The sequence below is a fragment of the Calonectris borealis genome, chromosome 17 (genome assembly GCF_964195595.1).
Source record: "Calonectris borealis chromosome 17, bCalBor7.hap1.2, whole genome shotgun sequence".
Lineage (NCBI taxonomy): Eukaryota > Metazoa > Chordata > Aves > Procellariiformes > Procellariidae > Calonectris > Calonectris borealis.
In genome coordinates, this window is record NC_134328.1 from 18,167,604 (window position 1) to 18,191,731 (window position 24,128).

Consider the following 24,128-nt stretch of genomic DNA (forward strand, 5'->3'; position numbering starts at 1 on the left):
ATAAAAGGAAGGTCACTGCATTGAAAAATAATTGGTCAAAAGACAGGAAGTAAAAGAGCACAAATAAACAGTTTTCACTGTGGAGTGAGTTGTCAGTAGTTTTGCAGAAATCTTTGATCTTCCACAAATTCATGAATAATTTGAGAAGCCGATAAAAAGACATGAGGTGGCAAAGCTTGCTCAGTTATTCTGAGTAGTAAAGATGAGGGAGGCAGCTTTGGAAAAGTTGTAGAGGAATCTGAAGATATTGAATGACTAGGCCATAAAATAGCAAGTAGAGATCAGTGTAGGCACATATACAATAGGAAAAAGGGACCCATATCTTACATAAGCAGTGATGCATTCAGAGGTAGTTGTAGCCATTCCAGAATGAGATTTGGATTTATACTTGATAGCTGCTGCACAGTATAGTCCAGTGAGCTTGGTGTTTTTCTTAGTATTTGCATATTAAACTTTACAATTGCTTGCTTATATGTGTCATTTAGGCTAAATACAAACTCTCTTAGTTTTAGTCATTTACAGCATAGCCTTAATTGTAAAGATTCACTTTCACAGAATCGCAGAATGGTTGAGGTTGGAAGGGACTCTGCAGGTCATCTTGTCCAACCCCCCTGCTCAAGCGGGGCCACCTAGAGCTGGCTGCCCAAGAGCACGTCCAGACAGCTTTTGAGTATCTCCAAGGATGGAGACTCCGCAGCCTCTCTGGGCAACCTGTGCCAGTGCTCGGTGGTGGCCCTCACAGCGAACAAGTGTTCTCTGGTGTTCACAGGGAACCTCCTGTGTTTCAGTTTGTGCCCATTGCCTCTGGTCCTGTCACTGGGCACCACTGAAAAGAGCCTGGCTTCATCCTCTTTTCACCCTCCCTTCAGGTATTTATATACATTGACAAGTTGCCCCCGAGCCTTCTCTTCTCCAGGCTGAACAGTCCCCGCTCTGTCAGCCCTTCCTCATGTGTGAGGTGCTTCAGTCCCTTCATAATCTTTGTGGCCCTTTGCTGGACTCTCTCCAGTATGTCCATGTCTCTTGTAGTGATGAGCCCAGCGCTGGGCACAGTACTCCAGGTGTGGCCTCACGGGTGCTGAATAAAGGGGAAGGATCACCTCCCTCGATTTGCTGGCACATTAGGTGCTTACCTAATGCACCCCGGGATATCATTAGCCGCCTTTGCAGAAGGGCACATTGCTGCTTTATGTGAGCTTTGACTGCTTTGACTTTTATTAGGAAGCATGGAGGTCACCAGATCTGCAGAAATTGGGAAACACTAAGTATAAGCACATTGGGGAGATCTTCCAGAAAATTCTGTGAGTTTATTGTCAACATACATTTTTCAATGTCAATTATGTGTGATTTTAGGATCTGTCTTGAACTTGTTTTTCATATAAAGAACTAAATGCAGTATATGACTGTTTTGTGCTCTTTAAGTGTATGCAAATTTTAAGCCAATTGATTGTGCTCAAACCTCTGACTTTCTTTGCATGATCAGTGTTTTTAAATGCACCTTCGCATACATGTGTTTATGAACATCTGAATCAGAGAGCAGTTTAGATACAAGAAGGTATTTATCCCATCACCACTGCCTTGTAATGGCTGTGTATACGCATAGTACCATCTCTTGGTCAAATTGGCAACTGCAAGTAATATTTGCTACATAGGATACATTTTGTAAACTGTGAACAGAGAACTATTATTGTCCCTTTGAACCTTTCATTATACTGAAATGGGCTAAAAAGGCCCATTGAAAACATTAACACACAAAAGAGACTTCCACATGCAGTTCTCAAGTGCTTGTACTGGCATTCCATCTGGTGAGAATTTGCGATCCTAAATTAGATACCTGAGGCTTTCTATCCAAGATCTGAGAGAAAGAAACAGGAATTGGCCACTACAGAGGTCAAAACATTCAGCAGAAGTGCTGAGATTTCCTACTTGTGAATCACCTTTCTTTCTGTCTGGAATATGGTTTCTCATATGTTGGTTTTCTTTCAGTCATCAGTTGTTTCATCTGTTAGTTTAAATGCCATTCACATCTGATCCAGCACTTGTGTTTGGTAAAGGCAAACCCAAAACACTCTCTGCATTACTGACGGTACTAAAATGGTGCAGCCGTTTCTGTATATTGCAATTGTAACTGCACTGTCAAAAAGTTGAGTTTGGATTGGTTCAGCTATTTTGCTGTATGTAACCAGCAATTTGGATGTCTCTATGCAGGCACTCAACTTTTAGACATGTTGACAGGTATTTCTAAAGTGTACATACAAGAATTTGTGTTCCTTATATTTTGGTGGTTACAGGGTAACACTAACTAACACTTTGGAGTAGTATTTCTTCGGTGCACTCGGCATAACTGATTTGGAGTTGTGCACAAAGGTTCTCCTCTTTTACTGGTTGCCTAGCTTCAGTTCAACACTGTCTGTTAATAGTGGTATGTTCTGTGTCAGGAAGTGGTCAAATGGACAGTCCTTCAGATACAATGACAGGTAGCTCTACCATATGAGTTCTGCAAAGGTAAGGTGTTGCCCTAAATTCTCCAGCAAAGCAGATCAGACACTTCAGAAAAATAGTATTTTTTTTAGTCTGAACTGTAAAGGGCCAATTCAGTAATCTTTTGACTTACTTTGTCTTGCACATTTGTTTTAAGGGTGGTTCTTTCATATGCGTTCCACATAACTCTTACTTACATGTTTGTGGCTCCAAAAAGAGAGTCTTTTCAACAGGAACAACTTATCTTTGCTGGAGCTCCAGGAACAGCATTCACTATGGGATTCTTTTGAAAAGACCAGGTTTGGTTTTCCCCTGCAAAATCCACCTCTCCTGTAAGTCCTTCTCACTGATCTCTCTAGTCAGAAAGTCAGCTTGATACCAGGTTTATTTTCAGGAATCCTTTTATTCAAGAAGTCAAAGCGTGTGAGCTCAAGCTGTCCTTTATTATAATATGTATTCCAGTCCATTGTCCTGTACAGTTGCTAGCTGTGAACATAATTTGCTCATGCATTTAACACACATTAATCATGCTTCTGATATGTACCATTGTTTGTAAAACTACAGTTCTAATAGACCAGCATTCTGTTTATGCTGATTTCAACCTCTGAACTTGAGGCTGCAATATTGTTAACATCAGTATTAGCATGCGTAACCTCATGTGCACAAGATCCATGAAATCAACCAAGTGAATTCCCTTCTTCATTGTAAGGACTTGGTAAGAATTTTCACTCACTCACAATTAACCATGTCCAAACCTATACTTGTCTCTAAAGTGCTACAAAAGCATAGGCATGTACAACTTGCTAGACCAGATGACAATGGAGGTTCGTCCAGTCTAATCTGGTCTCTGACAGTACACAATGCCAGATGTCTCAGAAGAATGTGCATGAGCTTCACCCCAGCAAGTGAGGCATCATCTCATAGCTGATGATTTTCAAGACTGTGTATGTCATGATATGCAAGATTTTAATATCACTCTGAGAGTTCTTGTTAATGATAAATATTCTTTGTAGTAGTCCCGTCCTGTCTACTTTGCAGTCTAACATGTCATTAGTGGGAATCATAGAAACACAAGATGCTGTAATCTCAGTTGAGCTGTCTGTTTATGCTGACGTCTCTTTCTGCACTTGATATGGCTGACGTAACACTCTGCATGATGGCTGACTAAAAATTGCTTTCCTACTATGCATTTACCAAGCTGAATTTCACTGATTGTTATATTGTCATCTTTTTTGCCTGGTTTGGGACCCTGTGAAATTCCTCATAGTTTTTTAGTCCTCAGGAATTGAAATGGCTTTATGTCATGAGCAGATTTTGTACCCTTTTTGCATTCACTTCTTGCATTGCTGCTTCTGAAAAACTTCATCCAGGTCTAGGCAAGTGTTGTCACTGTTCTGTATCCACTGCATCCCTGACATGCTCATAGAAATCTAAAGGAAATGTGATCGATCAGATCCTTGAAAGTATCCATCCTGCCTGGATATTACTGTGTTACTATCTTTTTAGTGCTTGGGGATTCTTATTGTTTTACACGTCCAGGCATAAATCCATAAAAATCTTTATCGTCTTTATTACCTATAAAAATAGAAGTTTAAAATGTTACGTGAGCATCTTTAATAACTGGGTCTCTTTCTGAATGTAGTGATCAAAAAATACATACATGTAAATTTTCCTTTTATTGTGTCTACACTTCAGCTCTGACATGGCACATCCATGAATTAGATGTGAATTTTCCTTTTTGGTGGAATTTCTTGTTCTGCAAAGCAAAAAGAAATGCTTACACTGTGCCTTTTGTTTTGTCTTTTATAGTGAGCAGTACCCTCCACATTCGGTACACAAGAGTGATAGATACTAAGTGGTAAAGCAGCGCAGCTTTGGTGACAGAACCAAGTGATTTGAAACTAACAACTTTGGCTATTTCTATTTGTTTGGTTTGTTGTTGTTTTTTTTTTCTTTTATTTGTAAAAGGGTAGTAATTTAATTGACTGCCTGAATCAAGGCTCTAGAAACTTAGATCAGGAGAACAGAATGGTGGGGAGAAACATTCGCCATCCTGGAGACTGATTTTAATGTCTTTCAAGACCAATTCATAGTATGAATATGTTGTATCAACTAGTGCTCACTGGATTTTTTTTTTGAGTGATCAGAATGGCATGAGGGCTGGGTCAGCCTCTTGGGCATGCTCAGATTTGAACTGCATATTTATGAAGAAAAATACTGATAATTAGCCATATTTTATTCCACCAACTTCCACTGACTTCTGACTAAGGGCTGTGTAAAGATTGTAGGTTCGTCAAAAGCTATTTAAATCCTTCCTTGGGCACTTGCACATTTTTCTCTGCAATAATCATTAGTTTAATTGAACAGTTGTCTTATGTCTAACGCAGGAAGAATGTGTATTTCTTGTACATGGCACTGCCAGATCTGCGTTTTAACACTGAAACTGAACTGGGTGTGGTTGCTGAGGGCAGTTAATAATGCTGACACCCTGAAAACCCAGCAACCCCAAGTGTTGCAAAGCTTGGAACTTGGCACAAGCTTTAGGGCTCATTTTCCTTTGAACAGCAGGCTTCCTTTAGAGGTAGTTAATTAGGATGAGGTCATTCCAAGCTCGTGTGACAAATATCTGAAATCATTTCCTGGATTGTATGTAAGATACACTGAAGCAATTTGAATGGCTTGGCTGTACTGTGTGTTAAATGTAATGACAGTCCACATTCTTGCAAGATTTAAAGAGATTTTGTGAAATACGTCACTACCTCAAGGCCTTTTCTGAGGCTAGTGGAGGATTGTATACCCTGACTTTCCACGGTCCCGCAAGACTTAATTGATAGATGCAAAACTACCTATTCCCCTCTCCTTTGCCTGGAGAAATCTGAATTCCTGTGTGTGCATGTGTGTGTCTTTTTCAGTCTTCATTCCAGTCTCTCTGGGCTGACTAGTTTTGACAAGCTTCCGTGTCCCTTCTAAGTATATGTGTGGATGGCAAAATATTATAATTGATGTAATAAAATAGGAGTTTACATGTTTTGAAGATTTTGTTGGCTTTAAATCGAAGAAATTTAAATGAGACCTCAGTTTAATCTGTGTCACAGAGTCAGTTTGTGTCCGTGAAACATTCTTTCTGGGGGAAGTTGGGACTGTGTTGCTGGACAGTATTAGGTGTCGTCAGGAGGAAAAGGTCAAATTGTCTCTTAGGAACGTTCACATCTTTGCTATTTTGGCTTGTTAACTCTGCAAGGAATAAATGGACATAGTGCTGGGATTTAGGTATGGGTGGCATAATGCCTTCCTCATGGAGGATGATCTAATTTAAGCAGCTTTGTGGAATGCAGATGTGTGACAGTTAATTGTGAATTTTCATACATCCTTCTGATTATATTGTCCTGAGTCTTTTCTTCCCATTCTGTGCTTTCTGAGCCCTTCTGGAAGTATTGCAAAGTATCTGCCTTTGCAAACAGAAAAATCAGTCTTTTTTTCCGGTCTGCTTTATGATACCTGCATGAAAGGAAACAGGTGGAACTTCCTCTGACATAAGTTAAGAGGGTAGATACCATGGTTTTGTAAGATACAGATAAAGGGCTGGGTAAAGTGTGTGGCAGCAGGCATGGGCAAGTAACAACCCTGAAGGTAGTGCCAGTACAAAACAAAAATAAATGTCATAGGCTGCTTTTTCTCAAGTGGTCTCATAGACAAGTTTGGCCAATTCTCCTGGTAGCACAGTGAGAAGTTTCTGACCTGGAGCAAAATAAAAACACCCAACCTTTCCCCCAGCCCCCACTCCAATTTTATCAAATTGCATAATGCCAAAATAATTAGGACCAATGCATTGACTGATTGCCTGTGTTATGGCTTCTGATATGGCTACTGCCTATTAGTCCTAGAATAGATTCGGAGTAGTAGGGGATGAGATTACAAAGCCAGAGAGCATTCTGAAGTGAGTCCCCACACACATTAATTTTCTCTTTGGGAAATTGCTCGTGTTTATGCTTAGCAAAGCCTTTGTAAATACTCCAAGGCAATTGCTGCAGTTCCTTATGAAGAGGATACAGTTTGGGGTCCTTTGCTGTGGGCCAGTATGATAGCTCAGTCAGTTTTTCCTGCAGTAAATCTTCCAAACTGGCACCTTTGTCTTGTCCGTCATTTAAAATGCAATGAAACATAGCATGCAGCCTCTACATATAAGTCCTGAAAGCTTTTAGCTGTGCTTAAGTTAGAAAAATTATAATAGAAAGTATTTAGGTAATTTCTATAAACAAAACAGTGTACGTATCAGTTTTGGCTTTGTCTGAAACTGTTTCTGGAGCTACTTTGAGAAAATGAGAACCTAAGTTGGCAGAGTATTGAGAAATTTACTTATTTTTTACATCAGCTGCATTTTTTTTCTCTCTTTCTGCCTAATGGGAACAGGAACCAGTTTTTCCTCTCCTGTAAACTCTTTTTAAAATTAACTTTTTTTTTCTTCTTTTTTTTCCTGTTTTTCTTTTTTCTGAGTTGTTGGTAGATATTCTGGCATTTGTGGCTCCACCAGTTGCAGTCATGTTCTCTTAGACTCACGGAAACCAAATGCTTTTTGTTTAGATGAAACCAGAATGATTTCCCGAGTTCAGTGTTCTCTTTTCCTATGAATTCTTAACATTTCTCATGTCCTTTTTAATACTTTTTAATTCACAGTTTCCCTATTCAGATAATGATTTAATCATGTGATAAATTATAAATAATGAAATACCACATGTAAAAATTCTTTATATTTTCCTTCTAGTGCTCATTAAAAAGAGTAAACTGGGGCAAAGACTTTTTCTTACCACATCTTTGTGTATACCTGTGCAACTACATAAATAATACATCTCTAAAGATTATATTGTCTTAGATAACACTAGGAATTATACTTTTGCATATGTGATTGATAGAAGACGACGACTTTAGCAAATGGAGGTTTAAGAGTTGGATAAAACTTTATGCACCTGCAAGAGAGGAGATTTTATTTGTGCACCTGCACTCCTTCTGAGGACACTTGCTGTGACATCTCTATTTCCTCAAAATATGTTGTGACTTGCATGAGGATTTCTGTATATTCCTGCCTCTTTGGGTTTGTCATACCTGAATGCAGTGTTATCCAACAAGAAATTTCATGGTAGCTGCTGTTAAAATGTCAATTGATTCAAGTACAATTTTACATTAAAATGCCAAATTTATTATCCAGAAGCTTCTTTGGGAGAGGGTGATTGTAGAGATGTAGCTAGTTGAACAAGATTTGGGGTTGAACCCATAGTATAGGGGCTATAAGACATCTCTTACAGTGTATTTTCCTTGTTAAATACCATTTTCCCCCCTCTCAGCAGCCAAATGCTTTTCTTTTTTTCCTGGTAGAGCCAACTAAAGTAAGTGATAATTGAGGCTGTATGAGGAGGTGAATTTGTGAGATGTGTATACATGAAAATTTACATAGTGCTTAACTACAGTGTATCAGTAATAGAAATGTAATGTGTTTTGGTCTCAAGTCAGGTTGGCTGTGGTAGTGATTTATCCTTTTATCTTTGGAGAAGTTTCATTCATTCATTCATTCAGCGAGAACTCTGGGCATTTTGAGACAGTGCATGTGTGAGGAGCTATGTGTGGAAATATATGTGTCTTAGTCCAGATGACAGATCACCTATTCACTGTTTAATGATGTTCTGTTTCATTCCTGTTTTCAGGAACAGCTATTCCAGCCTGTAAGTATTTCAGATGCTCAAGTGTTTGCCACTCCTTAGTCAAGGACATGTTTATCTGCTTTTGTACTGTTACTCCCAGTCATTTCTTTGCCGAGTATTTCATTATTTATAATTTATCACATGATTAAATCATGATCTGAATAGGGGAACTGTGAATTAAAAAGTATTGTTTATTGAATAGCTTCTCATTTTTCCAGTCATAAGAAGAGAGTTCTATTGTAACACTGCTATATCTTACTGCTGTATTTTCCTTCTAATAATTAGATGAAATGGTAAATTTAATTCTAGAATTGAATTATGTCAGCTACTTGGCTAGTACTTTGGCTGTTACTGAATAAAACTTATATTTAGTGAATATAATTAAATTATATTCAATGAAGCTTACAAAACCAGTGATTTTAAATGGTGTTCCTTGGAAATCTAGCTGCTATCATTGCTACAGACTAATGCTGAGAACTGTCACACTGGATCCCCTCCTTCAAGTTAAATTATATGGTGATTTCTACTAGTAATTCTGTTCATGAAGGTCCAAAAAACAGGTTAGGGAATGAAAAAGATTACACTGTCTTTACAGTATAGTGTATAGTACCTTTTTATTAATTTCTGTTCATATTACATCACTTTACTTTGCCTGAGTAGTCTGCATTTCTGTGCTCCCAGTCATAATAATGTATGAACACTGCACCAGTCTCATAAACAGAAACAAAACTGAACTGATGTACGGGTTATATCACAGAGCAGAAGCCACATCAAGCATCACAAATCCCTTAATGTCTGAAAAATGGATGCAAACCAAGTCCACCTGAAGCTGCCTGGTGCCACTCTTGTAGGGAATGATTTCAAATTGGACTGTTGAGCTCTCCATGGGGGCCATTCTTGCCACGCTAAAAGAGAGAATACAGGTCAAGCAGCTGAAAAATTCGTGCTATATATTCTTCAGAGTCCCCAAATCTAAGACAGTATAGAAAGGAAGAGTCAGAGTAAGTGGCTGCTGTGTTTGTATGCTCCTAGCACAGGTGGACATGACCTTCCATGTTCACAGACCCCACAACACTGTCTTTGAAGAACTAATCAAACTGTAATGGATGTGGTGGAATAATTGCAGTTCTCAACCTGTGATAGAGAATTAAGGGTTGTATCATGAGGGCAAAACGTATTGAGTGCCTGAGGAATGGTCAGAAAGGTTATCTTTAGAAGAGCTCAAATCCAAGTACCCTCAACACTCACAACATTTATAGTACTCTAGGTATGCTCATGCTGTATTTTGGTGTGGTAAATATAATTACCTGTTGATTTTATGTCCATAGTTAGAAATGACTCTTGGCTGTCCAACACAAGGAGACTGATAGTAGCACCAGGAAACAGAGAGAGTGGGGGAAAAGGGTCTCTATGCTCTAAGGAGGTACTGAAGCTGAGCAATACTGGTGCTGGTAAGGCAAGTTAAGGTTCAAGGTCAGGATCTAGACCTGAATTTTGTATTCAATGTAAATGAAGACTGAGTGATTCACATCATTATCCATCTTTTGCTACCTTTTTTTGTTTTCCTCTCACAGTTTCTTGGTGCTAACTCCCCTAGCAGAAATATTTTGGAGACTTGTAAAAATGTTTTTAAAATAATAACCACGGAGGCGATGGGAGAACAATGCCTTATTGGTATGATATCAGTGGACACATTTTTAAGACATTTCATTACAGTCTATGTCCTGGCTCTTTAGTAATTTAGTATCTGAAGGAAAAAAGATATCATCACTTTCTCTTTTATCCTTCAAGGATTTTTTGGTTTTGCTTTTGCAAACCACAAAAAGAAGAAAGTTTTTAAATTTTTGCCCTTTATATAATTCAGTCACTAACTACAGCACTCTTGAGTTACACGCTGTCATTAAAAGCAGGCCATCTCTCTGCTCCCTGAGCATTCTGTAATTCAAAGCTTGGCAAAGGAGGTGTAAAAAACTCCAGCTAGTATATGGAGAGTACTGACATGATGGTATTTTGTCCAAGGCTGATGCAAACAAAAGTCATGAGGTTGACAGAATCTTTTTAAAAAACCCACTTTTATTCCAGATTTTCCACCAAAGTGAATGAGTTATTAGCCAGATAGCATTTACGTACTTGATTCTGAGTTGCTCTTTGAGCAGGCCGCTACCTTCTGCTCTCAGCACACAGTCTGTCACCGTTTCAGACAGTGGGTTGGTAAATGTGACCTGCACATTAACAGCCTTGTGTACCACTGTTGGACCAAGGACCTACAGAGAGAAAACATTCAGCTCGGCCACGGCATTAGTCTCACTTCTTTCTCACTGTTTTCTCTTTCCATTCCCATTGCAAAACACTTACCCGCTTAGGATCTCCTGGACAGGAGGGAGCCAGGAATTAATACATGTATATATTTTTGGGCATCAGAGTTCAGGCTTGAATCAGCCACCCAGTGTGTCTGAGAAAGAACTACTGTAGAATCTACCATTTAGTCCTAACTTTTTAACTAGGTCAGTGTATGGTGTTATGTATAACACAGTATAGGATACTTATCAGAGTGAGAACAGAATAAGAATACCTGTATTAACTTGGCATATATGGCTAACTGTAGGCACCTTAAGTCAAATTAGCTTTAGTTAGGCTAAATGCAAAGGTTTAGGATTAGAAAACATTGGAGGTGTGAGACAGAGGTAAATAGTGGCATCTCAGGCAACCAAAAAAATAGAATGCCAAGTAGCAAATAAACATATTCATTACCTTATTTTGAGATAAAGTAGAATTGGCGTATCTGGTTATCTTTGTAGATAATGTAATATTAATTAATATAATGGAGAAGTCCAGCACCCCAATTGTATTTCTCTATTATTGGCTTCACAGAAGTTTCGATCAACAGAGACATAAACCCTTCTTGAAACTTAGTCACTGAATTGAAATAATTTAATTCAGGTGCCTGCCCTATATAAGCTGACTGTGTTTTTGCATGATACAGCACAGAAGGCTTTTTACAAAGTCTCACTAGAACTTGGTATTCAGAAATCACCAGACCTACAAAAATCCAGACTTTTTATTCCTGTGTGTAACCTTGCTTTTCCTGTGTGCTACTGACAGAGTAGTTTGGGATAGCTAATCTAGTCTGGAGGCTCTGAAGGACTCTGCGAATTATCATATTCCCTCTATGTTGTTTGCAGTACAGTGGGCAGATAGCATTTGATCCCATGTCTGATACAGCATGTGAATGTGCTGAACTATCCAAAACAAGTTAAGCTAGTTTATGCGAATGTGATGGGCCATGCAAACCCAGGACTGTCCCCAGGGACACATATTGCGTGGTCTTTCCTGTACACTAAGAATTGCTTCTTACCCATTGTACCACATTTGTCAGAAGTCAGTCTTAAGTGGGAAAAAAAGCCTCCAGTTCTAATTATTAATCATTTGGGAAGATGTTACAGAAGGTGAAAAGTGCCACTTTTCCTGGTAAGGTGAAAGAACTTCCTTGAGTATTAGTAATAACGAGCCTCACAGCCCCAAGCATTATCAGCTAGTCAGTGAAGATGTCTTTGGTAAAAATCAGGTTTCCTAAATAAACTGGAAGAGAATGATCTGACTTCCCTGACAAAACTGGACTAGATCTCTCTGCCTCTCCTGCCTCTCTCTGTGTCTTGCTGTCTCTCTCTGTCTGTCTGTCTCTTTGGAGATAATCTTACCTTGTAACCCTCATAACACTGAGAACTTTATCGGTGCCATGTCAACAAGTACTGGCAAGAATACCATAGCACAGCTATGCCTTGGAAAGGTTTGCTTTTCCTTAGTGTATTTCTTTTCACTTGTGTCATATGGCCTATTACTAGAGCAACAAGGTCAAATCGGGCATGATTTCACTTCCCACACTCCGTCCCATGAGGAGTAAATGGAGTAAGGATTCTAGTTGCTTCTTCTTAACACGTCTCTCTAGGGACATAAAGGGGACTAGCTTTTACCTTGATACTGAGAAAAGGATCCTGAAGTACAATATCCTTCTCCACTAGAAGCGAGGCTCCCTGTTTGGTTTCACACAGAGCAGTCACTAGGATCTTCCTGTCACCCATCAGAGAGTTTTTGTACTGGGAATAGGAGATCTTGAATGAAATCTCTTTCACTGGAATGGAAATAGAAACACAATTTCCCCCTCTTCTTTTTTCTGTGTCTAAGTACCAGCTGTCTGTAATATATCTGTATTTTAAGGAGCAAGGATGCTATCACCCTGGGGCTGTCCATTTGTGGGTGTTGATAGCCAATAGATAGGAATGATGCTTATAGGTGACTTCTACTTACATTCACATCAAACACTAAATGATCAGGTACAGTTCAGTAGCTGGGCAGTTCTGAGGATGGATATATGTGGAAACCCCTGCTGGTGTTTTTTTTTTTCATTTATCTGAAGCTGGGCATTTAATGCTTCTTCCTTGCAAAGCAGGCAGAAGTGAAAAGATGGATTGGTTTAAATGCCCTTGCTGATGCAACTGTTCAGCCTCTGCCTTAAAGAGGGTGCACAGTCAGAGTCTCTGTGCCAGTGAGAAAGGCAATGGATTGAGAAAAAATGTTCATCTACTGCTGGAACGGTGGAAAGAGTTATAATGTGTTGTGTGTTAGCTTGAGAGGGTGGTTATGTTGGTCTGTGCTGCACGACTCATTTTTCATCACTGTCCCTATAAAAGCAAGGCAAAGGCCACTATCTGCAGGTACTGTAGCTGTTACTGCAGTCTGTAGTTACTGACCTACTGCTGCAAAAGAAATAGGCTTATGTTTCCCCCTTTACTCTGTCTTTATACTTTGCTTATGGGGAGCTGGTAGCTGAGTAGTCTCTGGTGTATGTCTCTTAGTTGTTCTCTCTTAGTAAATGCAGCACTAATAGTGGCTGTGCTGGGTCAGACAAAAGGTCACCCAGCTCAGTATCCTTTCTGACAGTGCCCAAAAGCAAATGCTTAAGACAGGGCAAATATATATGTTTCTGTTCCCCTGAATAGCCTTAACCTCCAACCATTTGCAGGTCATGCGCTTCTTGAGCCATTCATTATTTCTGTGTGATTTGGCTACCAACCAAAGCTATGTCTTGTCCTAAGCTGTAATAAAATCAAAATTACCTTCTTCAGATCCAAGTTTAATAGACCTAGACAACTGCAAAATCTCTGCCTTTGGTTTTCTTGTGTAGAGAATGGCTGAAGCGCTCAGTTTCACCTTTATGGTCTTGAAATCTGAGATCAAGTTCCTGAGTGCCAAGGTAAGGAGGATGTCCTGGCCAATTACAGGAGATGCATCAAGGATCAGCTTTCCTGAGATACTGGGTTTTTGTGCAGGCTGTGTCATATTTTGTCTCCGTGCTACTGCAGATCGTCTTCTAGGTCTTGTAATTTTGGTTCTTTTTCCAGTGCTTCTCACACCAAGCAGCTTCAGTGCTTTTTTATACACCTGCCTTTCTTTCAAGGATCCTGCTTTGAAAGATAACGTGGTCAGAGATCTCATGCATGCTGGATATAGTGCAATGGAGCCATAATTGCTCTTAGTAAATACAGTTTAGGAAAGCTGAGGAGGGCAAAGATACACAAGAGGAGAAAGTGAAGTCTAACCTAAATGCTAATTTTGACACGGAAGTGAATGAATATACATGGCCATGAAGACTGGAAAGTAAAACCTGCCTGTCAGCTTTAGCTGGCTGTTCATGGGCACCTCTTAGAAGCTGTGAGCAGTAGAAAGATAACTCCTGGGAAAGCTCAGTTCTGCATAAGCTGGAGCAATTGCCATCTCCTCTGAAATTAAGAAGGGTGAAAAAATCCTTTTGCAGAAACTCTCCCCAAACAACTCTTCAGAATGTCTATTGCTGCATGTCATAACAGAAATATTCTCACCAGCTGGGACAGAATGTTTTACAGAAGTAGCTTTGACTTTGTATTGAATACATTAGTATTTCATCAAGGGCCACAAAGGCCATATTGAATCACTGTCTGCTGACAATGAGCCCTAAGACTTTGAAAATTCACAGTTACTTTGCTCCAGAAGAAGTAAAGAAATTAAGTCAGTGCTCGATCCAACAAAGGCCTGAATTCTTTTCACTTCTGACCATAAGTGACAAGAGAACTGCAATAAAGAATTTACCTTCTGGATATTTGTAATTAGCAGTGACATCCACACGGGAGTTGGTGCCCACTGCTTTGGTGCTGATAAATTTTCCAATCTTCCTAGTATCAGAATAAATTCTCTTTTTTCTTTTGTTGCTATAGTGAATCCAAGTAACGTAGTCAGCATTCACTGCTGCAAACACAAATGAGCTATCATAATCCAGGTTCACATCCCCTTCCTTAACAGCTCTGGTGGAGGCAGGACCACACTGATATATGCCTATATGAGAGAGAGGGAGAGGTTAAATGACTGCCTATTGCAAAAGAACACAAATCCTCATGCTGACAGCAAGAGGGAGAGGTAGTCACTCCAAAGACACATTTGGATAAAGTGCATTGTTTCCACACCTGTGCATTATGGTAACAGCATGTCCACAGATTCCACATGCAATTTCTGTCAAAAGGTAGGAGCACAGAGGAGGTTGTAAGGCTAATAAGGTATAGGGAGAGCTAACAGTTCTTATGATGTGTGCTATGTGAAATGTTCTAACCCTCCAAACCTTGCAAGGCTGTATGCTAAGCTGTCCAGTGAAAAGAGAGGAGAGGAGTCAGAAGTACAATCAGACTTACGAGATGTGAGTCATCAATGCTGTATGTGCATTGAGAAGAACCAGGAAGCTAAATTTGGTAAACTTAGTCGTGGGGAATGAGAAGCAGTTTATCTGAAGTTGGATGGGTTTTAAATGGCCAAATAAATGAATCTTTTGATGGACGTCATGAAACTAGATCAATGAAGTTGTATCTGTATTAGTAAATAAAACCAGAGCCAAAGTGTGAACCCAGGTGCTGGCCATTGGTCATCCACACTGTTTACTTGCTAGCAAGCTGCTTAGTGTGTTTTTTTCCCCTCTTTGTCAATGAGCAATCTTTCAGGCAGCGGCTGTGAAGAATTCAGGGAATGGGACAGGCCAGGGTTTGTTCCCAGCTCACTGTGCTATTATTTTGGTCTGGGAGGGGGACTTCAGTGCTGTGAACAAAAGCCATTCGATGTCTCTTGGTTTCGGAACCAGAGAACAGTTTGGGGCTTCTTTCATGTAGCTTTGTACATATATGCCATGTTGTTGTGTGCCACGGGGACATCATATGAAATATCTTCCTACCCATTTCAGTGTGTCCTGTAAAATATAGGGTAGAGCCATGGGGCATATTTTATTTTCTGTTGTAAACTCTTTGGTTCAACCCTGTCACTATAAGCTCTAAAGTCTTTACTTAGCATCTAACTAAAAGGGGTTTTAATTTGTTTTGCTGCTAAATCCGTCCAATGCAAGCCAGCAAATGTGTCTAATGCCAGCAATGTGCCCTTGCAGCAAGGAAGGCCAACAACATCCAGGGCTGCATCAGGAAGACAATTGCCAGCAGGTCAAGGGACATGATCCTTTCCTTCTACTCAGCACTGGTGAGACCACATCTAGAGTGCTGTGTCCAGTTCTGGGCTCCTTGTACAAGAAAGATATGGACATATGGGAGCAAGTCCTGCAAAGGGCCACAAAAATGATTAAGGGATGAGAACTGGGACTGTTCAACCTGGAGAAGGGAAGGCTCGAGGGAATCTTATCAATGTGTATAAATACCTGATGGGAGGGTGTAAAGACGACAGAATCAGACTCTGTTCAGTGATATCCAGTGAACGGACAAGTGGCAGTGGGCACAAGTTGAAACACAGAAAATTCCATTTAAACATAAGAAAAAAACTTTTTCTGTGAGGGTGGTCAAACTCTGCAACAGTTTGCCCAGAGAGCTTGTCAAGTCTCCATCCTGTGAAATATTCAAAACTCAACTGAACATGGTCCTGAGAAACCTGTTCTAATTGACCGTGTGCTGAGCAGGGGGTTGGAGTAAATAAACTCTAAAGGTCCCTTCCAACCTTAGCTATTCTATGTCATTTTATGAATGTCATTTATGTCATTTTATGTGTAATGTTAGGAGCTAAGACAAGCAAGGGTAAGATAAGTGAACGTAAGATGCACTGGCTTTTGTGGAGGCAGAGGATCAAAAAAAGTAAGAATTTGCATGCTGGCAGGCAATCCAGAGGCTGACAGAAAAGCAACCTGCTGGAGATTGATGTGGGTATTGCTTTTCTTGTGCACCCAAATTAATGCTACATGTACAGGGAGTAGATAGAAGAGAGTTGTCCTGAAATTTCAGTAGCAATCTCTAGGAGTAACAATATTTACAGCTTTTTATATTTACCACAGTGTTACCTTTGCTTCTTTCCTGGGGTGTTGCATCCAGAACCTGCCATCCATCATAAAAAGAGCCAAGATCTCTTCTAATGAACCAGCTTTCATTCCAGACATGAAAGTTCCTGTAAGGGAGGTAGAATAGGGAATCCCTGATTCATACAATCAATTTTATATTGAAAGATTTGATACGTTTCTGGTGCAATGCAAGAAATAACCCTAGTCGAGTGAATGAAAACTCCTCTGTGGAGAGACCAGCTGCTGACTCCTTTCTTGAGTACCTCTTTCCCCTTCTTTAGCTTTTTGTGTTCAGATCACTGAGCAATGTTGGGATGTTATGAAAAAAAAATTTAAAAGGAAAATAATTCGTTGCAGAGTTAAGCATTCAATTCTGGACATTCCAGAACAACATACTGTACAGCCAAAGGTCTCCTGTGCACATTGCTGTCTGATGGTATTTAATTCACAGTTGCTTTCTACTTCATGTCACCCTTGTCCCATTCAGTCCCCATGGTCTAGGGAGCTTGGTGACTGAAACACTGATGCATGCAGTACAACACACATGTGCAGTGTGATAGTTTCTGTGTGCTTGTTTGTCAAAAGCATAACTTTTAACAGCTTCTCTGAGGTGAAAGAAACAGCATGTTCTTCCTAAGGAATGGGATGAAATTTTTCTCAGCTGTGTGAAACATACTACCTTTATTTTAGTAACCTCTCAGTATTGTGCAAGGGATGTATAATGGCAACCATGAAAGACTGAGACAATCAACAGCATGTAGCACAGGAGCTGGGTCTAAAACTTATGGGCTTCTGAGAGTGCTCTGCTCTAGGAATTGAGGGACAAGCTGATACATTTTTGGGCAAGAGGTTAATCATTCTTCAGCTTTTTTTGGAAATATCTAAACTTTCATACAATAGAGGCAAAATTAGCAGTTATACTCCCAAGTTATACGTTGAATACCAATGGTACAAAGTATCTCCTCTGTTAATTCTTCAGAATGATGAAACTACATACTGCCTTTCTGAGCACTCTGCTCTGTTGATTGTTTGATATGGGGTTTTATATCACTGGGACCATGAGGTTGGGGATGTTTTTCAGGAGCATGATTCTAGATCTTTTAATTAGAGGAGAATATAATGGAAGAAATATTAAGAAAAAAATTATATTTACCACACACTGTCTTCAGTCAAGTTCAGGGTCTTTCCGGAAATGTCAATGTACTTATCAATACTCAGATTTATATTCCTGTCATGGGCAGAGTTGAAGTTTGTAATAACACGAGTAGGTATTCCCAAGGATCTCAGAACTGCAATATAGAATACCGTAAAAGTGTTGTAAACCTATTTTACAGACATTTAGAAAGTATTTTTCTGTTTTTGTTGGCAAAGCAGTCTAGTGTATATGTTTTCAACGGGGAAACAAACTCTCAGAAACTTCCCCCTCAGATACAATGCAAGTCATGGTCATTGCGCACAATTGCTTAAACGACAGTTCTACTCACGTGACATTCTTAGCTGCCATGTTCTTTTTAAGAAGAGTTAGATTCACCCATTTATTTTAATCTTTCATTCTTCATCCTATTCTCTCTCCCTTTTTCTCTCTGTGTTTCTCTGTTACCTGCTTCTTTTTCCTCTTCCCCCCCTGAGACATACCTCTCGATTGCATTATTTTTCTTTTGTATTTTCCCCAAAGTGACTCTTGTCTCTCAGAGCAGCTCTGAATGGAAACTGCTAAAATGAAATGCTTTTCCCGACTTGCAGCTCCCTTTAGAGGTCCTCAGAATTGTGATTTGGTTTTGTGTCACCAGTAGGTAAGACACAACAGTAGAAAACTGGCATTGTGAGGAGATAGATTAAAAGAGCACTGGTTTTCTTTGAATACTAGCTTTGAAACAGGAAATCTTGCTCTTTTCACCACCCCAGCCTGGAAAACCGCTTTGCATTTTGTTTGATGACTCACAAAATGGGGATGCAGTATTACAACCTATGGCTTTTTAAAATAGAAGAAAATAACCCTTCATGTATGGAGAGCGTAGATTCTTCACTCTCTTTGTCACAGTGGAAACAGCTTCAACAATAACGTCACAAAGTTAAAACTACAGAAATTCTAGTAAGCTTCCTTTCTGATAGCATTCTTCATCCCTTCATGTATACCTGTGCACATTACTCCTGCAAAGACCCAGCACTGGCCATACCGGACAGGTTTGTATCTCCCCCTGTACCACTTTCGAAGGATGGTCACACTTCCACTCCACTGCAAGGGGTTGGTTCCTGAGCAGTACTTTCCATTCCACTTCCCTTCCACTACTCCTTTTTCATCATTGCTGTTAACCTGAAAGAGTCCTTCTCATGAGAGAATATTTACAGAACAAGGGAGGGAGGGAAATGGGCAGAAATGACTCTGTACCAGCTCTAAACCAAACTGGTATTAAAAATAAAATAAAATTGGAGAGTGCTCACAACAGATATTATTTAACTATTCTCATTGGCTGAGTGGTGGGACATAGTATTTGAATCTTAGAATTTTGTCTGCTCAAATGCAACAATTGGATCAAACCCAGATCAGATTGTAGAGTCTGATGATTCAAAACTGCCTTGCTTTTCAGTACAAGTGTTCCCAAATGTACTGACTGCCAGCCTATTTAAATTTTCTCTGTTTCACTGATTAATTTCACCTCCTTGTGTGTCATTATACTGTTACACTGTGTATTCAGTATTGGTTCACATTCTCAAGTGACTTATATGGAAGCCTCAAGAAGTACACATTTTCTCTGAATGTGCATTTGTTGCAAATGTGCATATAGTACATATAGCTTGATCAAACTTGTTAGATGTGCTTGCATATATTTGTGCACATCCATTTTAGAGGCCTGTTTAAGTGTCATGTATGGTTGTACAGAAAACAGTAAATTCTTTTTTAATGATTTTTTTTCTTAATTATTTGTACTTTTAGTATTTTATACATCTAAGTGGAGTTATTTTCTTCATATTGAAGTTGAAATTGCCTAAAGTGAGTGCTGTCTAGAAGGGTGAAAAGGATCACAGCTATAAAGGAGGAATCTCAGATAAGGAATGTGGTAAGGCATGTATTATTTATAAAATAGAAAACTTTTCAGTTGCCTAGTTGTGCGTTTATTTGTTTGTGAGGATGGGGGTGTGTTGAGAAGCTGTAAGTATTTGTTGAAGGAAATACATACAGGCCTCACTGAACGAATCCCCCTTAAGTGAAAAATACTAAATACACACATTAAATGCAGCCATACCAACACTGGTTTTCCAAAATATTTCGTGCTTCTCTTGGTGTTTGAAAAACTTAGCAAATTATTTCAAAATCGACACAGGCTTTCCAAATCAGTGAAAAGATCTAACGGACTGAAAATCTGTTAGGAAAATACATCTGAGATTCAATGTTCCCCAAAAGTTCTTGGAAACATTCCTTCAGTTACGAGCAAGGAAGAAGGTAAATTAGGGAAGAAGGTGAATTAAACTTTTGGGGTGTTTTTCCTTGAGAATAAATCTCCATTTTACCTCTTCTGTAGCTATTTTTTTCAGAAAATTTAGGTACTTCTATAAAAAATTGAGACATTCACAATAAAGTATTGGGTTTTTTGTTAGTAGGTGCATTGTACAGCTGTAACTAATTGATCATTTTACCATAGCACTGATAACTCTGGTCACATAGATAGGATTGTTTCGGTTGGATACATCAACAGCTGGATCTTGGCGGTGATTCAAGCTTCGATCCAGTATAGCCAGAGAAATATCAAGGATATCCTCTTCAAACTGAAATCAAAACAAGCAAGATATTAAAGGCTAATTTCATAAATAAACCCAAGGATAAACTCCCCACCTATTTTCCTTCTCCTAGCACAATAGGATGATGTTGGTAATACAGGAATTTTCTGTTAAAGAAAATAGGGTAAGAAGAAAGCATGAGCACTAGGCTGCTGACTCTCCACAGTATATTAAGACAGCATGTTTATGAGCATGGTTTGGGGCCATAGCTGCTAGCGTTCACGAAGACATTACGTGGCCTGGTAGAATGGACAAGACCACTCCAGGTCTGGCTCAGCAGGCTTTGCACTCTCCCACATCCTGCCATGCCCCGTCAGGTACCTTGCTGTTACGAAAGCTTCGCTCTGATGGGCTGCCCTCACCTTACATCAGACAATCTGAACTGAAAAAAACCCACAAAAATAATTATTGTGGATTAGGGTCACAGAGACACTGTTGGGCCTACAGAGTGCCAAGGTGCTATGCTGTATGGCTGTGGTCAGGCAAGGACCTCTGAGGCAGAAAGCAGATCTGGCCTTGTTTCATTTGTAGATGTAAAAGTAGCCACAGTGATCCGGAGGATTAATGGAAATGCTGTCTGTGCAACTGCTAGTGCAGTTGTAAGGCATGAAGTGGTCAGGAATGGTTTTGACTGGCCCAACATGTTGCAGGATAGCTGTGTGACTACAGATGGGCTGCAGTTGTGCTGTACTTCTAAGCAGTTATGCTTAGAAGGCCAAACTGATTTTCAAAAATTCCAACTTGAGTTGTTGCAGTTGAGTAGATTTGGGATATCCTTTTCGTGTCTTCTGCCCCATTACTGAACCAACTGTGTAAATATTTAGATGTATTTAGACTCATAATAGCTAGAGTTTAATACCGGAATGGCTTCCTTTGCCTTTTTCAAGGGTCAAGAAACAAGCAGAATTTCGCCAGTTTGTGTAATAGGCAAAAGAAAACTAAAATTGTGCTTTGTTTCTTTTATTTCTGTATTAGCACATGCCAGACAGGGAAAATGATTCTGATGCTGCTGTAACGATCTAATAAGTGAGACATATATCTGCAAGAAAATCGTAAGTGAGAGAGGAATACTGAACTCCTATACTATGAGATAATGATTCTCTCTCCTCAAGAGCCTATTTACCCACTGTTCTTATTTTCAAAGTTCTGGAATAGGTGATGCTGTTTACCTGTCCATAGTTCCAAGCTTCTTGTTGAATATATTTTTCCAGTCCCTGAAATATGATTCCGCTATCATTCAGGACATACTCCTGTCGCTCCTTTTCGTTAGCCATATAGACATCATCATCTAGAAGCAGAATGAGACATGCTGAGTGAAAGGAAAGTTGTTTTGCTGTAACTGAAAATCTCACTTCAAGGGGAGTTGTTGGGAACAGGTCAGGCTGCCTGTGCATTCAGGCGTAGGACTCCCTGCTATACCTCTGTAATCATTTAGAGAGTGAACAAAATAAGCATGAAGTTCCTTTGAGGTGAACTGGCTATGCTCCCGTCCCTTCGCTAATCTCAGTATGTGTCTTACTGGTAGATATTGCTTGGTTTACAACTGAACACAAGTATCAGAGGGAAAAAAATTATAGAATAAATATTTGGAATATTTCCTGCCTCTGATTTCTCATTCCACAAGCAAGAGGCTGGATCTTTGATGCACGGCAGCACTGAAGAAGGGGCAAAAACTTGATCCTTGATGTTGAGCAAAAAAAAAAATCTTTCTGTAGCTGTGCCTGTCAGGTACATGCTTTACTGTGACACCCAGATTTCCTGACTGAGACAATGAGTTATTTGAAGGACATGATATATCAAAACATACTTGGACACCAGGGATTGAAGAGTAGCACAAACTGGCCCAGGAGTGTTGAAGAGACCTTGTTCCCAGAAACAATCTGGAGTTTGAGTTTGTATCGTCCAATGACAGCATTGGCTGGGCTGAATATCGTGAAGTTCATGCAGTCAGGCTCACTGGGCTCTTGGGTTGCACTCCAGCCACTGGCACCCTCCTCAGAAAGGTTAAATATGGCCTTGGTCTGCTGGGATTCTGCTGGAGATGGTCCTGCCAGAGGGAACAGGGACAGCAGTTCTGAATGTCAGCTGTGGGTGACAAACTTGGGGTCAGTGATGATCTCAATTCCATTTTTTTTTTAATTATTACATTGAAAGGTTGTGGCTTATCAGATCAAATGCTTATTCAATGTAAACTAGCTGCGCTCCAATCCATAGAATTGTACTATGCAGCCTTCTGTGTTATGTGCACGACCCAGTAAAGGTGAGGATGCCCGTAATCATTCTAGACAAGTGAGGAGGCAAGCCCGTTGTCCTGAAAACCTGACAGTTCAAAAATATGTGGGCAAGATGGGCCACACATTTTGATACACATTTCATTAAGAGTTAGCAGCTGCCTGGAGAATTTTTTGGAGAAGCCTTCTTGGAAAATACAGATAGGAGTCTTATGAATGGGGTTATGTAGACTCTTCTAGTAATAGGGAACACCTTAAGTTAATCAAGGGGAGTTTAAACAGGTGAAGTAGAGAGTCAGGAAAGGAGACAAGTGGGGGATGATGGTCTGTGAGAGGTAGAGTTGCAAAATGTTCAGGGACCGCAGAATGAAGACAACTTGCAGTATTGCAGGTAGGTCCTTAGGAGCAGAGATATAGGCTTGGTTTTAGAATGAGGATGGCCCCTACCTTTCTATTAATTATTACCTTAACTGTCTATTGCCCTAAGGTACAGATTGAACTTTAAAATGGGAGCTCCTAAGCCTAAAAGGACAATGAATACTGAATGGTACAGGACAAAGCTTGATGATTGAGGAATGGACCGATGTAGAGCTGTAAGGCACTAGTGTTTTGGAGCTGGAGTGACTTGGATGTGAGGTGAGTGCTATGGGGAAATTACCTGTGCTTGCAATAAAGGTGAAGTTGTCCCCAGATTGCACTGTTGTTTGGAGGTTCAGAGTGATGTTGAAGGCCTGTCCTCTCCTCAAGATTGCTTCTGTGCTGCTGTAATCAGAGGTGTGATGTGCAGCTTTATTTAGTTTGGATTGCCAATTGACATTTGCTATTTTCAGGGCTAGAAAGACACAAGGCAAGTTAATTAAAAACATTGTTCCTTCAAACTTGTACATCTTTTCAGCTTGTCTAATGTAGTAATTACATTTATATATAGCTGGAGTTACATGCTCTAGGAAAACAGAAAAATCCACTGTCGTAATTAAAAATTGCAAAATAAACAAAAACTTAAAGGAACAGCTGAAATATCTTTTCTGCAGGCATCTTTCAGAGACAGAAAAAACACCCATTCAGAGAATTCATCTTTGATTTAAAAACAATAATCAAAAACCTATTGTATTTAGATAAGATCTTGTTAAACTTTGAAGAGACTGTGCTATTCCACCCTGTTCCTGCTCTTTTTCTGTGGGGATCTCTAGTTCCCAGAATGCTTTACAGATGTACAGAAAGAAGTATTAAAACTCTCATGAGCAAGTGCATGCCTGATCCTGAAACACTGTATGACAGATGATGAATAGAAGGCTAGTATCTTCATTGTCGAACTTGCACATTATCTTCTCATGTATCTTGTATCTCATTTAATTTACAGTCTTGTTGCTTGAAGCTGGGTGTTACTTCACACACTCTTGGAAAAAGATAACCAGCAGAGGACAGATGGTAGGATTAGGAGTGTCATATATTGAGGCAGTGCTATGGGTTGCTCTATTGTATCATGATAGGTTGCCCACTATTGAAAATGGGACACTGAAGCACAGATTATAAAAGCTTTCAACCTTTCTTGTTCCTTGATCAATTAAAAAAAACAACAACAAAACAACAAACAAACAAAAA

General features: G+C 39.7%; 1 protein-coding gene across 1 annotated transcript; it reads right to left on the minus strand.

The window, feature by feature from the left end:
* Positions 1-8,897: 8,897 nt before the first annotated feature.
* Positions 8,898-23,413, minus strand: LOC142089928 (protein-glutamine gamma-glutamyltransferase 6-like). The gene is made up of 12 exons (XM_075167073.1): positions 23,185-23,413; positions 22,103-22,342; positions 21,465-21,583; positions 20,155-20,283; positions 18,655-18,832; positions 17,672-17,807; positions 16,522-16,625; positions 14,298-14,540; positions 13,289-13,633; positions 12,146-12,303; positions 10,305-10,438; positions 8,898-9,079 (listed from the first exon to the last, which is right to left on the minus strand). Exons 1-12 carry the CDS (start codon positions 23,411-23,413, stop codon positions 8,926-8,928), a joined length of 2,169 nt encoding a protein of 722 aa, XP_075023174.1. The 3' UTR covers positions 8,898-8,925.
* Between the last annotated feature and the right edge of the window lie 715 nt (positions 23,414-24,128).

Excerpts from the sequence above, each read along its gene's own strand:
- LOC142089928 (XM_075167073.1), bottom strand. The coding sequence starts at position 23,413 with ATGTACAAGTTTGAAGGAACAATGTTTTTAATTAACTTGCCTTGTGTC. Across the intron at positions 17,808-18,654 it reads TGCAGGAGTAATGTGCACAG|TTCTGAGATCCTTGGGAATA; the intron begins GTATACATGAAG and ends TCTATATTGCAG. Across the intron at positions 10,439-12,145 it reads ATCCTTTTCTCAGTATCAAG|GTCCTTGGTCCAACAGTGGT; the intron begins GTAAAAGCTAGT and ends TTCTCTCTGTAG.